General features: G+C 43.4%; 1 protein-coding gene across 1 annotated transcript in view; it reads left to right on the forward strand.

Moving 5' to 3' along the window:
• Nucleotides 1-16,545, forward strand: part of trpc5a (transient receptor potential cation channel, subfamily C, member 5a) — a 100,655-nt gene that overhangs the window by 78,061 nt on the left and 6,049 nt on the right. The window contains exons 14-17 of the mRNA XM_070993409.1: nt 1,641-1,836; nt 2,570-2,779; nt 7,729-7,770; nt 10,648-10,737. Of these exons, the coding sequence (XP_070849510.1) occupies nt 1,641-1,836; nt 2,570-2,779; nt 7,729-7,770; nt 10,648-10,737 (538 nt within the window). The remainder of the gene's footprint in view (nt 1-1,640; nt 1,837-2,569; nt 2,780-7,728; nt 7,771-10,647; nt 10,738-16,545) is intronic.

The following is a 16,545-nucleotide window of genomic DNA, read 5'->3' on the forward strand; positions in this document are numbered from 1 at the left end:
TGAGAGAGAGGAGAAGAGGAGGAGGTGAAGAAGGAGAGATAATGGACACAGAGATGAATTAAACTGTGCTTGATGAGGAAGGATAGAAAGAGAGAGAGAGTGATTTATTTGTCTTCACTTGTTTTAAAGCTCTCTCTCCTCCTCCTCCTCCTCTTCCTCTTCCTCGTTTCATAACTCCGACACAATATCACGCTCGGCTGCTTCATTCATCACTGATTAAATTCTCTCTCTCTCTTCATTTCCACCCTCGCCTCTGTCTCTCGCCCTCTGAACACACACTTCACCTCCATGCACACACACTATCACTGTGCACACACACACGCTCGTTACACTGATTGATACAGGCCACACACCTTTAGCAGCACACACTCCTGCCACGCGCTGCAGTGACAATAAGTGTGTGTGAGCGTTGAATATTTCATGCAGCAGGAATATAAATAACACCCGCAGACGAAACCTCTCGTGTTGCGACGTCGGCCTCTGCCAATTGTTGCTTCATCAAAAATTCAATAACCTCCGCTGTAACTGCGAGTGTCGCACAAGCAGGAGACTGATCGCAGACGAGGAGGCGAACTGAGGGGTGGGGCGGCGGTGGGGGAGGGAGGAGGAGAAACAAAGATCAGCTGCACAAACTGTTGTCCATGCGAGGGTTCAGCGAATCAGCCCCAGACTCCCTTAAAAAATCACACCGTTTTGTGAGCTGCCGGGTTTGGGGAAACTTTATCGACTTTGTGAAACGACGTCTACGACAAATTCTTAATTATTTGTTCCCTTTTGAAAATTCAGCGGATGTGATACATTAAGTTATTCTTTTGTCTAAGAAATATGGTGTCAGTTTGTTCTGGCGTGGCGCTGCGTTAGCTTGTAGGCTACTTTGTGACTGGATGAATGATTTGCCTTGTCAGCAGATCAGCTGCTGATGAGTGCTGCACACTTTCTTGCTGTATATCATTCACTTCCCACCTGTATTTTATTTTCTCACTCTTGAATAACACATCCAGACGTATGATCAATAAATAAAGGCCTGTCTTCTTCTGTCTTCTTGCCTACTTGCCCTCAAAATTTGAAAACCTCCCTTTTTCATGTTCTCTCGTTTGCAGACCGAACTGTCACCAGATCATGACTGGTTTAGAAAAACTCCAGATACAAATGGATTTTACTGTATAGTTTTGAAGCACTTGCATGCGTCTCATGTCGTTTGACTCCTCGGCAGCGTCAGCAGTGCTTGTTTTATACTCAACGTTTATTGTTATGAAGAAGAATAAACTCAGTTTATTAGCAAGTAGCTCATTTGCAGTTTAGGCGACCTGTCATCCTCCGCTCAAAGAGAGGTTCTGCTCTTACAGAGAAAGACGTTTAATGCTTCTTGTGTTTGGTTTGAAGGACGTGGAAATAAGCTCACGTCAGCCTGGTCAACATGAATTTGTTGTGTTTGTGTTTTGCTCATGAAGAGGAGAAAGATGAAGAAACATGGTTGTTTCTGAAGATCTTAACATCAGTCTGAGCAGCTCTACGAGGATTTGTTTAATAAAAGTCGGAGTTAAACGAAGGAAAAGATATTTTCTGTGCCACTTTAAGTCCTTTGAAGCTCCTTTGCAGAATCCTGTCCAATCAAAGTCGCCTCTCCTCTCTGTCCGCAGGTTATTTGAGACTCTTCAGTCTCTCTTCTGGTCCATTTTCGGGCTGTTAAACCTGTACGTCACCAACGTGAAGGCCCGGCACGAGTTCACCGAGTTCATCGGGGCGACCATGTTCGGGACGTACAACGTCATCTCGCTGGTGGTTCTGCTCAACATGCTCATCGCCATGATGAACAACTCCTACCAGCTCATCGCCGTAAGTCATCCGATAGCGCTGCAGTGATTCATCAGTCCAAAGACAGCCGATCATTTTTAGTTATCCAGTGAACGTCTCAAACATTTACAGCTTCTCCAGTGAAAAAACACTGAGTAACTTAACTTAAAGGCGATCAGCAAACAAGAAAGGACTGGAATCAATTCCAGCATGAAAACATTATTTCTGTTAAACGGAGAAACGGAGCAGCAGCGTGGTCGATTTAACACGAGTCTGTCGTCGCACTGATGGAACATGAATGGATGAGTGACGGAGAGAGCTGCCTACAAACCACACAAACAATAAGAAGAAAGTAGACCAGAGCGCTTTGAGTGTTTGTGTGGGCGTTTACTCTACGTTACCTTATTTTACTAAATGCAAATTATTGTCGATACTAAACTTTCATTAAGTTAAACTGACTTCAGACATGCAGTTTATCCACTGCCCACTGTCACATTATACACTGTGAAAACAGGTGAGTTCAGGTGTATCGTCTCCTCTTCATGATGCACTTACTTTATTTATAGGCGTGTCACAAAATCTGTCAGTTTTACCAATTTTGCAGTAAAATATTTGTTTACAAACCTCAGAGAAGAACATTGTTGTGCTTTGTTCAACATCAGGATATCTCAGGATTTCGTGTGTTCAGTCTCTTTAACGGCTTCACCAAACTACACCTCTCAGACAGTTACGTGACCTCGTCCCTCCAACGAGCCGTCTTCTTTTTGTCCTGCAGGACCACGCCGACATCGAGTGGAAGTTCGCCCGCACCAAGCTGTGGATGAGCTACTTCGACGAGGGCGGCACGCTGCCGCCTCCGTTCAACATCATCCCCAGCCCCAAGTCCATCTGGTACCTGCTCATGTGGCTCCACAACAAGCTGTGCAGGAGAGGCCAGCCGCCCGGGGAGGACACGCACAAATGCGAAAACCTCCGAGAGTTCACGGTACGTGAAGAGCGCGAGGAGACAGTTTCACCATCTCTGCTGTTTTATTGAATTATTTTGCTATTATATCGTCAGTTCAAGCTCGTGTGTGGACAGCATTTATGTGATTGTAGCTTCTTCAAATCTGGCTTCGTCCAGCTGAACTTCCACTTTTCCTGTCCGGCGGGCGTCTCAGGGACAGGCTGTCCTGTTGTTTCTTTGCATTTATTGTTTGTGTCACTCACGTTACGCTCTCTGCGCTTCAGCCAAGAGAGAAATGACATTTCATTCATCCGTACATGAAGAACTGCGACAAAAGTTGAGCTTGAATTCAATTGATTGTGACAAGACGGGACGCAGATGTCCGAATCAGCCCAGCGAGCACTGCAGTTACAGGACAGTCAGTCAACCTGCGAGTGTCTCGGCACAAACTGGGATTTCAGAGGGGTGGAAACGTGCAAATGTTTATTTATTCATGCGTGGCCTAATATGCTGGCGTGGCCATATGCCTGTCACTGAACACTCATGCAAACAAGCTGCAACCGGGCTAAAAGGCCATATGCTGATGTTCATGTTAACAAGTCACTGGAGGATTCACAGGCTTTACATGCAAACCGAGCTCTGGTTGCTGTGACCTGTAAGTTTAAAGCAGATACACGAGTCGACAGAGTGTTTCGTCTCCTCAAGAATAATTTATGTTTGTCAGTCTGAGTCCAACAGGAACTGGAGAAACTCAGATTATGACACAGATTGTAAACAAACCAAGATGTTTAACCCGAAGGATTTGGAAGAACAAAGCGGGGTGCTGAACCTCAACGTCACTTGAGTCCTGTCAGCGCTGTCACTTAGTTTACTCGACCAGAAACTTTGGCTTGCTTTGCCAAAAGAGACTGAAATTCTTGACCATGAACGCACCAGTTTGGCCACTGAGCAACTCCATCTGTTGAGGAAGATTGTGCAATTAACAGCTCCAGAGCCTCTAAATGAACCTTGTGGAGCTTTATATACTGTTCAGTGGTTTAATCTGACAATGCATCATACTTGGCCACACTGTGTTTTCTACATAAGACTGAAATATGAACAGTAACTGTTGTCAGGCAGGTGAGTAGGAGGCAGCAAGAAAAGGATTTAAATGCAGACAAACTGGCAGACTGGAACAGCTTTACTGGTGAAATGATTAAACAGGAGCTTGCAGGAAGAGGTTGCACAAGTAAATGAATCTGCATGTTTGGAGCGAGTTACAGAGTTCAGAGGCTGGAAAGCAAAGGCACAAAGCAGCAATGGGTTTTTCCACACCTGAAAGTTCAAACAGAGGTTTGCTTTTTATGCCTCTGCACCTGCATCAGCCGTGGCCGGAGGTACTGTGTGTGGGCCGTCCGTCCGGCCGTCCGTCCGTCCGTCCGTCCGTCCGTCCGTCCGTCCGTCCGTCCGTCCGTCCGTCCGTCTGTCAGGAATGACTCGAGGGGAATTTCTTCAAATATTGACAGAATGAACACATTAAATTTTGGTCATCAAAGGTCACTTTGAGCTCAAGTTCAGTTCAGTCACAGAACAGATTCATTTCCACTATAATAATAATTCATCCAAAGGACCTCTTCTGCCAGAAGTTCCTGTAATTGGTCTGAACCATCCAAAAAAACTGTTTTCACAGTAGTAACAAACCATGGTTCAGTTTGATCTGGACTGAGACCACCTCTTTTGAGAGGACCGAGGTTAGGCTGGCCCGGCCAGCGGTCCAGAAGTTTGGACCAGATGAGGACCAACACGTCCTCATATCTAAACAACTGAATCGGTCGATGTTTGAGAGTACCAAAGCGTACCAAACGCAGTTTCCTGGGTGGGTCCTGGGTTTGTTCGGCCCATCCATCCATCCCACCTTCCTCCATATATAGACTTTCTTGCTTCTTGTACTACGTCACCTGACCTCCTCCTTTTTCCCATCATAATGACCACAGCCAGCAGAGGTTGGAGCCCAACAATAAATGTAGATTTCGGTCGTACTTGCACAGACGACCTACATGGCTGTTGCTTTGGGTGAGGACAGGCTGGGAAAGGGGCTGGTGGAAACAGCTGAGCAGGTGGATGTGGGAGTCGGGGCATCTGGTGGACAGGTGGAGAAAGGCGAGTCTGGAGAGTTCGTAAGATTTCCTCTGAAATACGTGGTGCGAAGTGAGAAGGAGACAGAAGACGGGGCGAAATAAAAACAACATCTGTCGTGGCAACTGTGGCTTTTAAAGAAGCGTAGCGGAGCAGAAGCATAAAGCGGCGTGAAAAATGAAGAAATTCAGAGGGCACAATCAATCAGAGCAGAAGGACTCATCAGCCGACGTGCTCAGGATGAGGTGGATCCGCAGCATGGAAACACGGTGACGGACCTCAGCTGCGTCTGCAAGAACAGCAGGAACATCGGCGGAAGAACGCGTCCTGGTAAACACAGTTAACGGCCCAGTCATCTGGAGAGAGACTGTGAGCAAGCAGTGCAGAATGATGAGGCTGTTTCTCACACACACACACACACACACACACACACACACACACACACACACACATGCACACACACATGCACACACGCACACACACACACAGAATGCAGCTGCCATGTTCACCTCAGCTGAAGTCAGCTGAGTTATATAAGCCCACCAGCCCACATAGGTTCACAAGAGCCACACTGCAGAGATCTGATCAAGGCAGAGAGCCGGTGTGTGTGTGTGTGTGTGTGTGTGTGTGTGTGTGTGTGTGTGTGTGTGTGTGTGTGTGTGTGTGTGCGTGCGTGCGTGCGTGCGTGCGTGTGTGTGTGTGTTGACGGTGTAAGCAGAACAGCATGAGATGGAAGGCAATGATTGAGGAGGGGGGAGTTAGATTGTTAGAGGAAGATGAGTGGAGGATAAATGCAGGTTTGTGTGTGCGTGCGTGTGTGTTTGTGTGCGTGTGTGTTAGCAGACAGCAGGGAAAGTGAGTGAAAGACAAATTAGAAGCGTGGATGAAGTGAGACGAGTGTGAAACGATGAAAGGGAAGCGGAGACGGAGAGGTGAAACGCTGAACACGGCACGAAACAACAGAAGAAGACGTGAGGATGATGATGTGTGAATGGATGATGAGGAGGCTGCTGCTACAGGACATCTGACGCAGACACACTGAAATACAGCAGACCAGCGGTGGAAAGTAACTAAGTACATTTACTCAAGTACTGTAGGTACTTTATACTCGAACAGTACAGTTCAGAGGAGAAACTGTATTTTTTTAAACTGGCCTCCACTTAAAAGCTGAACTGCAAATGTTCTTTAATCAGATTTTCATCTTAGCTGCTTCATCTGATTGTTTTTCTTTTTTACAAAATAAGACAAACTCCTGCATATGTCAAACATAATTAGTCCCTGTTTGGCTCCACCTGTCGCAGCACCTGTTAAGTAACTGGACTTGACGAATGACGTTAAGCACAAGAGCACGAAGAGAGAGACTGAGCTGATGAAGCGTCCTCGAGCAACAACTCTGACCTCAGAAAACCAAATCTTGATTATTAAGAAGCATCTTAAAACACCTTTAAAACCTCTTGAGCAGAACTCAGAAACCTCAGTTTGTCATTTCATCCATCTTGCTGGCCGGCCTTCAACTGAGGAGAGGCATCGTCCACAGTGTAGGAGAGCAGTAACTTCAGTAACATCGGCTCATTTGTGATTTGGTAAATGCATTTGTATCCACACACACACACTTGTGTTTAGGAGGGAAATGAAGACAAAAATATAAATTGGTGTGAGGCTGATCTTTAGAATATTTCTCATCAGTTGTAACACCTCGGCGCCACATGCTGCGTGGAGACGAGCTGAGGTAAAACGTTTTCCCGTCCAAGTGGCAGCAGTGCAAACGTAAACCTCAGAGACCGAACCTGAGCATGTTTTCACATGACTAACGAGTGAATTATTATATCGCTAAAGACCATCCGGCTCAAAGTCAGCGTTTGGAGCATGACGGGTGGCGTTAAAGGTCCAGTGTGGAGGGTTTAGAGGATCTTCAAATGCATGTTTTCATCCATCTGGAGTCCGCCATGTTGCACTGCCATGTTTCTACAGACAAACCAAACACTGGCTCTGGAAAGGGACGTCTGAGGCGACGGATATTCAGTTGGTTGTGATCTGCAACCTCACTACTAGATGCCGCTAAATCCTACCTTTAAGACCTTTCAGTCACTTGAGTTCGTCTTACAATCAGCAAAAACGACAAACAAACATTTACTTCAAACCACTTTGAAACAACATCTGAAAGTCCTGCATAACAGTCCCTCATGAGTCCAAACATTTTCTATTAACAGAGCAGGACATCACTCTCTGATGGTGGCTTAAAATAAATTTCCAAAGGCCATATGGTGTCTGTTTCTCTTATTTTTCTTCCTTTTTAAAGCATTTAGTCCCAAAAAGCTGCAGGAACGCTCTGCCAAAGTCTGCAGCATCAGTCGCAGAGTGAAAACACTGAATTATATAGGTCTGGTTTGATGCTGTAGCTCTCTAAAAATAACCTGAACTGCTCTCAGTACACTTGATTCGGTCGGTTCCATCATTTGATGAGGTGAGAAGAGCGCTTTAAAGGGAAGGAACTCACATTTTTTGCTCATGTGTCACTTAGATGGTTGTGATTCTGGATGAAAGCATCAGCTAAAGGCCTGAAATGTAAATGAGGAGCAGAACTTCTCTCTCCAAAATGTCATGTATCCATTTTGAGTGGAGAAAAATTATTAACTGGAGTTCATTACTCGGCTCCTCTCCAGTATGGAGGATCCAGGCTGTAAAAGTGTCAGCCAAAGGCAGCTTTTGTTCTAGTTTGGTGCTCCTAATCCTTTCTCGCCGTTTTAAACTGTGGATGTTTCAGCGTGTGTGTTTGTTTGTGCGTCTGAATGAGAGGATGAGGAGAGGAGGAAGAGGCGGTCACGAGTCGATGAAGCCGAAACGTTTAACATGATCTCGTTCTGTCTTTGCAGGAACGCCACGCTGACAGCCTGATACAGAATCAACATTATCAGGTTTGTACACCCGTCACAGCTCCATGTTTGATTACTTGTGTGTCAACTTGTTTTTCTTACATTATGGGGACATGAATCTGTTGGTAATGTCACATTGTGGGGACTCCCTTCCTTATGGGGACTGGTCCCCGTAACATAAATCATGCAATCATCCAAAAAGGATGGAGACACAGCTGTGTGTGTGTGTGTGTGTGTGTGTGTGTGTGTGTGTGTGTGTGTGTGTGTGTGTGTGTGTGTGTGAATGTGTATGCTAGAGGTTGTCAGAAGAACACCCCCCCACACACACACACACACACATGCAGCAATCCCTGATCCGACCTGAACTGTCTGGCTGCTGTTTCAGGCTCGATCCAAATTAAATCGACATTTACATTTTTTTTTTCTTGCCAAGAGTTAGATGAGAAGATCGATACTGTTCTCATGTCTTCCCAGTCAAGGACACCATCAGCTTAGCTTAGCATGAAGACTGGAAACAGCTAGCTTGGCTCCAACCACTGAAGACTGTCCACAGCCAAAACATCGTCCACCACATGACCCCTATAAAAGCACAACTTGGCATTTTTACCTCAGTTTTTGTGCAAATTAAACAAAAAATCTGTAAAGTTAGCCTAGTAGATATGAGAGCAGTATTGATCTTGAACGCAATTTTTCCCAAAATGTTAGTAGAGGAATTCAACAGCAGCTGCACGTCTTGTTTCTGATCTCCAGCTGCAGTGATGTGGAGGTGCACCTCAGGGTGTGTCGTACACTGTGACATCACTGTTGGGTGTGGCAACTGATTAACGCTGCTGACCCAACCACACCCATCCTCACCAGGAAAACATCAGAGCAAGAGGGTTATTATGACCCATATTTACGTTTATTGTTAGGTTGCGACCTCTGGTGGCTGTAATAATTATGACGGGAGCAAAGGAGGAAGTCATTTGACGTAGCATAAAGAGCGAGAAAGTCCACATATGGTGGAAACACAGGATTTTCTCCCAGGAGGCCGCTGTTCAGCTGAGTTTTACGTCATTAAGATACGTCATGCCTATAAAAGGGATGTTTTTAGCTAAACCAAACCACGTGGACTTTGTTTCCCCAACCTGAGCAAACAGTTTAAAACGTTGACCATGCAATGACAAAGGTCTGATAGGATGAAGGTCCGACATGATGAAGGTCTGGTACGAGTGTTGTTGGTACTCTCCAATGATGATCATGTTCTTTCAGGAGTCATTGACCTATTCTTAATATATGCTGAATTAACACTGAGGAGACATTAATATAACACTACTTAACATTCAGAATCCACATCCTCCAGCTTCAGTACTGTCGTCATCTTCTTTGTGTTCCTGGTGAAGAGAGCAAATAAAACCTGAATATTTACCTTCAGAAGAAAATGTGGCCATCTCACTCATGTTTGCATCCCTTTAATAGCACAGTTCAAGGTCAGTCAGCTGGACTGACTGCTGATCACGCAACAACAAAAGCAGTCGCAGCTTTAGATTTGACATAACGTTCGACCGTATTGACTGTGAATCCATGCACATTTGCTCATTCCACAAGTGTCCTCTAATATAAGTGGAGCTGAGCGTGAGCACCTTTTTTAAACTCTTCACAAACACAGTATCTGACGTTGTTGATTTTTGTAAGAATTTGTGCAGCGGATCAAGCGAGACGGAGCTCTTGTAATTTGACACCTCAGCACTGGCAGCGACGGCGGATGCAGCGACGCCAGTACTTTGTATTTGGCAGCACCAATTGTTGCTTTGATATCCGTCCATGATTTTAAGGATTGTTGTAGGAATCTGCCCTTCACTTCAGCCGAGTGTGTGGCGTGTTTTGGCAGAGGCGGAGAGTGACAGCATGCCAGACCATCCCGTTTGGCAGTCACAGGTGTTGACTGTGGGAGGATGCAGAGTGTGTGTGTGTGTGTGTGTGTGTGTGTGTGTGTGTGTGTGTGTGCGTGTGTGTGTGCGCGCGCGCTGTCGCAGTGTGTCAGGGTTTGAATTGCCACCCACTGAGCACCAAATGCTGGTGAAATTTGTCTGTGCTCTTTAAATCAATAAGGGTCGCCCGCCTCATTGGCTGATTACCTAATGAGACAATAACATTTAAATTCATCAGCTCGCTGGAATTATTCTGCACTTTGTCACAAACCAGCAAGTGAACAAGCTTTTATTCATGACCGTGAAAAACACTGACTGCCATGAATGTAAACTGCTCCTCGCAGGCAGTTTTTATTGTCTTATATAACTATGGCTGCGTTAGCTTAAAGGACACTAAATACACATAAGCAGCTGTAAATGAGCTGTTTAAAATAATACCATCAAAAGTCCAAAAAATAAAGAAAAACAATTTGAACAGTTTCATTTCATCATTTCATTTTCAGACATGATGTGTAAAACAAAATTCATACATTGTTGAAAAATACATTTAAAATCAGAGCAAATACTCGCTCAGTCATCAGTTTTTTCTTTGATTTTCTCCTTTTGAAACAAAGTCTGTTCAATTTCAACACACTGACAATCTTGATCATCTGTACATCAGAATATTTCAGGGTCTTGTTGAAGAGTCTTATGGAAAATTGTATCTCTTAAATCATCATAACATGAACAATAAGAAAAGAAATTGGGTTTCATTTTCCACCTGAATATGTTTGAATCCGACCTCAGTGTCCAGAAGAAGAAAACTTTGTATGAATTTATGTTTAATCTGCATGAATGTCTATATTTTTGATTTTCACAAGAAATCTCAAAATTTCTTTTTTGAAAATTGAACAGAATCAGAAACATGAATTATTCAGGAGATCAGAGGTTTCCAAAGTGCAAGAGGCACAAATAAAACAAAACTGGAAGTGAGCATGCAAAGTAACCACGGTGACATGTCTCCCAACAGGAAGTGATCCGCAGCCTGGTGAAGAGGTACGTGGCGGCCATGATACGCAGCGCCAAGACGGATGAGGGACTGACGGAGGAGAACTTTAAGGTGGGTTCTTTAAGGCGGAAACACAAATACATAAAACAAGGGAACAATAAGAGGAGGTTTACTCTCTGCTCAAACTAATATACTGAATAAACAGTAATTTTAACATAAATGTGTTGTTTCACAGTTATTCTGCAAAGATTTATTAAAAGATTAAAAGGCCTCTAATAACAGACTCCTGCTTTCCAAAATGTGCAGCTCTGATCGATACCAACAGTTCACAGCGGACAAACGCTGCAGAGAGACTCTTTTCTACTTTCTGCAAACCCTCCGAGCTCAGTTTATTCTGAGCTGTTTTAGCTCCAGAGTCTCTTACCCATGATGCCTCTGGAGCCCAGCCGGGGCTTTGAAGTGGAAACTTCTTTTCAATGCAAAAACAACATCAGGTGCACATCGAGCTGAATCACTTTCACATCCCGAGTGTGTTTGTGCGTGTGTGTGTGTGCATTTATGTCAGAGATGAGTGGTCACAATAGGCAGGAGTGTGTGTGTGTGTGTGTGTGTGTGTGTGTGTGTGTGTGTGTGTGTGTGTGTGTGTGTGTGCGTTGACTTAACCAAAAATTGGGGACATTTTTCAGAATACACTCCAGTTGATTGGGGACGGCTTTGCAAATGGGGACAAAAATTACCGTCCCCATTTAGATTTCAATATAATCGTATTCTACAAGCTCCAACATGCATTTCTGTCTTAAAATCGCCACTGTCCCCAAAACTGACTTTTTTTAGATTTCGTGTGTGAGAGTGTGTGCCCCCCCCCCCACCCCCACTCAATCTGTGTATAATTCTGCACACTGCCCCTGGTGGAAGTGTATGGTACTACATCATGCACATGTCCCCAATTTGATGATACATTTTCTGATAAAAGTGTGTCTCCACTCCTTGTTAAATATAACAAAGCTATTGCTTTTAAGGTTATCAGCAAGCAAAATGCAATCCTATACATCATGTATAGTATAGCTGTATAAATAATGTCTGTTTTTAAATGTCTTTCGCCAGTAGACTACTCTTATTCATTAAGAATTTCACCACAAACAACAAAGTTAGCACATAATATTAGCTAGGGATACTGACTTTATTCTATTTGTCTGTTGTTTCAACTGAATGACTTAAATTTTATTGTGTATGTTGTGTATTTTATAGTAAAGCTATTGAAAAAAATTGGGGTTGAATACCTCTATGGGTGCCAAGGTGTTTTTCAATTTAGATTTTTTTTCCCTCTTGTTTTGCTTTAGCTTCCTTAAAACAAAAAAGGGAGAGAAAACTATGTGAAGGGGAACAGTTGCCATTATACATCTTATCTGGTCCTTTTATAACAGGAAACATATTCCACTGACTAGCCAAATACAAATTGGCTGATGTTTGTGTAGTCTACAAATACATCCTACCCCCTTCAGAATCAGAAAGCCTTTATTAGTCCCCCGGAGGGGAAATTTCATAAACTTTCTTTTCTCTGTTGTACATTTCAGTATAAACTGAAATGTACAACAGAGAAAAGAAATAATCTTTACAAGCCTCCTAATCATACTAGTGGCATATCAGTTTACATACAGAAAAGGTTTTACTTATATGAAAGTATGCATAACTAGAAATAAATACGGGCAAATATACTTGAATTCTTTTTAGTTGTTGATTTACTATTTAAGATATGCTCCTCCAAGAGTGCTACCATTGTAATGTGATGTCAGAAAACTGATTTACAATGGATTCACAATGGATTCAAGACACTTTTTCTCCAAGTTTCCGAGTCGGAACTGTAATTTGACTGATTTTGGAAAATCCTGAATTCCAAGATGCCTGGAGATCAGCACTCTACTGCCACAAGAGTCAGATCTCCCACTATGTAGAACGGTGCGACACAAGGTGAGTTTGTGATGATTAGATTTCTGAATTTGCTTGATAGATTACATTATTCAATCACAAGAACATTGGTTTAATAACTGTAAAATCATAGTAAATTGTTAGACCAAACAGTTAAGGTCAAGCTGACTGAATATTTTCGCCAGGCTAACAGTTATCAAATCCCACATGTTAACTACAGAGACAGCAAGGTATTCTGATCACATTGGGCATTTAACACCAGAATATTTTAACTACAGCAAGCTTATATTTGATGTGGCTAAGTTAATCGGTGCTCTGAACCTACTAATTCTATGAGCCATTCTATACAGACTTTATATCATCACAGCACGGTGAGCACAGGTGTTGCTAATAATATCATGTTCTGCACATAATAAACAAAAGAGAGTACAAGTCCAACCTACATTGCGCTCTCCTGTAGTACTGCAAAAGTACTATATACCATGTGTGTAGTATCTTCCTCTACATACAAAGCTAGTCCTGTGTGTTTGTCTTGGCCAGGTAGTGATAGTCTGTGTTAACTTGTTATTATAGGCTTGCTTACATATATTAATGGTCCAAACAGATAAACGTCCCCAGTTTGGATCATATAGTATGTGTATGAGTGTCGAGTGTCCCCAGTAGTATGGATAGGTTATTATGTATTAGTGTTAAAGCCATCCAAACACATGAGTGTCCCCAGTTTGGATCATATAGTATGTGTATGAGTGTGGAGTGTCCCCAGTAGTATGGATAGGATTATGTATCAGTGTTAAAGCAGTCCAAACACATGAGTGTCCCCAGTTTGGATCATATAGTATGTGTATGAGTGTGGAGTGTCCCCAGTAGTATGGATAGGATTATATATCAGTGTTAAAGCAGTCCAAACACATGAGTGTCCCCAGTTTGGATCATATAGTATGTGTATGAGTGTGGAGTGTCCCCAGTAGTATGAATAGGATTATGTATCAGTGTTAAAGCAGTCCAAACACATGAGTGTAGGGCTGGGCCGATAGAACAATAGCGATATGTCTCGCGATAGACACACCATCAATATCAATATAAAATGCGTTCGATAAAACATTCGATAATTTTTTTTTTCTTCATCGGAAGAAACCTGAAGTTTTGAAGCAAGGTTAGTTGCATGAACAAAGGCACTCGCTCTCAGGTAACCGAGCAACGTAGGGAGTAATCGCTAATCAGTGAGAGAGACACGCTAACACGCCAATCATGTAACATTATCAAGTTCGGTTGCGCCGTGTCGTTGTCACGTGTTTGTTGCTCCGCAAGGAGTGAGATGAGAAGTAGAAAGTGAGCGCTGCAGTGAGCAAAGAAACTGTCGATAAAACAGGGAAAGTCAGCTCAGTATGGAGTTTTTTGGATTTTATAAGTTGGACCGTAGTCAGACCAATGTGGTCTGTAACTTATGCAAGACTTTCGTCCCCACTAAGACCGGTAATACCACAAACTTGTTTAACCACCTTAGCCGCGCTCACTCTTTGGAGCACAAACGTCCGCCAACCGCAGCACCACCGCACAAGCAGCTGACCGCCATGCAGAGGTATCTGCTTCAGTGCCTGATGACAAATCATCTAAAAGGCACGAAGACGTCACGGAGGCAGCGGCATATCATATAGCTAAAGACACGCTTCACTGAGCACTGAGGAGAAGCCAGCTTACAAACAGCTCTTATAATAAAAATATAACTGAACAGTTCATGTATGTTCAGAGGAAGAAGAGCGACTGAAGTTGTTCTTATGTCTAGGCTGGTTTTATAGTTCAGTCGGTGTTACTGTGCTGTCTATCATGTTTGTTTGTTTGTTTGTTTGTATGTTACAGATGTCGTCTACCTCAGTTTCTGCTATGTTTACAAAACACTGCACATATCTGAAAACATTTTATTCACCAGAAGGTGAATCAGCTTGTGAACTTTCTGCACTAAACCTGCAGGAAAAAAGTTCTCAGGTTTCTCTGTTTACATTTTTACACTTTGTTTACATTTATTATTTGAGTGTTTTCCATGGTTGTGTTGACATTTCCTTTCCTTTCTGCCTTGATAGCTGAGGGGATTATAATCAGAGGAAGGTTCAATTTAAAATAAAAATGTTTAAATTGAATGTATTTTTCTCCCGGTCCTTATTTTAAACAGGTCATAAAAAATATCAATAATTATCAATATCGACCAATATAAAACACTTATATCGTGATAGAGTTTTCAGCCATATCGCCCAGCCCTACATGAGTGTCCCCAGTTTGGATCATATAGTATGTGTATGAGTGTGGAGTGTCCCCAGTAGTATGGATAGGATTATGTATCAGTGTTAAAGCAGTCCAAACACATGAGTGTCCCCAGTTTGGATCATATAGTATGTGTATGAGTGTGGAGTGTCCCCAGTAGTATGGATAGGTTATTATGTATTAGTGTTAAAGTCGTCCAAACACATGAATGTCCCCACGAAAACACACAACAGAAGTTACGATTTTCTAATTTTATTCTAATTCTATTCTTGTAAGGAGCACTGCAACAAAAACAATTTCCCCTCTGGGATAAATAAAGGATTTCTGATTCTGGTGTCTAAATATGAGGTCCTTGGATGGTAAATCCTCGGCCTCCTCCTCCTCATCCTCCTCAAAGCAATGATGTACTCCATCTTTGTAGATAACGTTAAGCATTACAATGATAACATTTGTATTTGGAATGAAATGACGTGGGTAATAGCGGACAATGATCATCATTTACGTTTTTTTCCGTGTGTCTGTCTCTCTCTGTCTCTCAGTGCTCTGAGACAGATGCAGTATATCTGCTCTGTAGGACGCCACGGCTGTTTCTGGTTGGCACAGCGACGTTAATCGATTAGTTCGCATCCCTGTTTCACCTGTGTACATTCGGGCAGGGCGAGTGAACATTACGCGTGCCCAACGTGCGTGCGATGTGGTCAGATGAGATACTGATCAAAATATCTACATTTAGGTCTGACTGTATGTGCTGACTTAAATAGCTGCATTGAATTGTGGTTGTTGCTAATTATTGATCGCAGTGTGCATTCGATGACTGACCGAGCACTGCTGAAAACACCGTTAAAACCACGCTGCCGCCTTGTTGACGGTGTGATATATGGCGACATCAACCACATTTTCAGTGGATAGCCATTATCACCTAGCAGCCACCCATCCAGAGGGGTGCCGCCCTGAAAGACTGCAGGGATGCTAGAACCGGGGAAAGTGGCATACACGTTTGTCACCAGGCAATTTGAGTCACAGATCACCAGACATCTCTGTTTCACCTGTGTACATTCGGTCAGGTTGAGTGACCATTACGCATGCTGAACGCGCTTTCGATGTGGTCAGGTGAGATACCGATCAAAATATAGAAATTTAGGTCTGACTGTATGTGCTGACTCAGATAGTTGCATTGAATTGCGGCTGTTGCTAATTATTGATCGCAGTGAAATGCCAGACACTGTGGAAACCTGACTGTGAGGTGAGCGAATGACTCCACTTATGCTGCTGGCGCACAGAGTTGACCAGGTCTGAGGTGGTGAGCTTTCAGCGCACTTTTACGCTGCCGGCGCAGACCAAAATGGTCAAAAATTCCAATCCGCCGGCTCATTATGGCGACACCTCCCCCCTACTGCACCGCAACGCCCATCCTGGCGCACCTCTGAACGCCTGGGTTTACCAAAATACCAAGTGCGCCTGCCTGCGCCGGTCGAAAATACTACTGCGCCGATGGCACAGCCTGCACTGCGCCGGCGGCGGAGTCGAAAATAGAGCCCTGTGTCTCTTTCTGTTTCCATTTTTTTTGTAATAATTGATCTTTTTGTTAATAAAAGACCAGTGAAGCTGCAACAAACGTGATTCTCTTCAGACTTTATTCCCTGTGTTTTGCACCTGTGTGTCCCATTCTCATTGGTTGGAACATTTACTTGTAATATATTCAACTGTCCTCACATGTTTTGTGTTAATTCAGTTAGT

The sequence above is a fragment of the Chaetodon trifascialis genome, chromosome 23 (assembly GCF_039877785.1).
Source record: "Chaetodon trifascialis isolate fChaTrf1 chromosome 23, fChaTrf1.hap1, whole genome shotgun sequence".
In the NCBI taxonomy this organism is placed as follows: Eukaryota; Metazoa; Chordata; class Actinopteri; order Chaetodontiformes; family Chaetodontidae; genus Chaetodon; species Chaetodon trifascialis.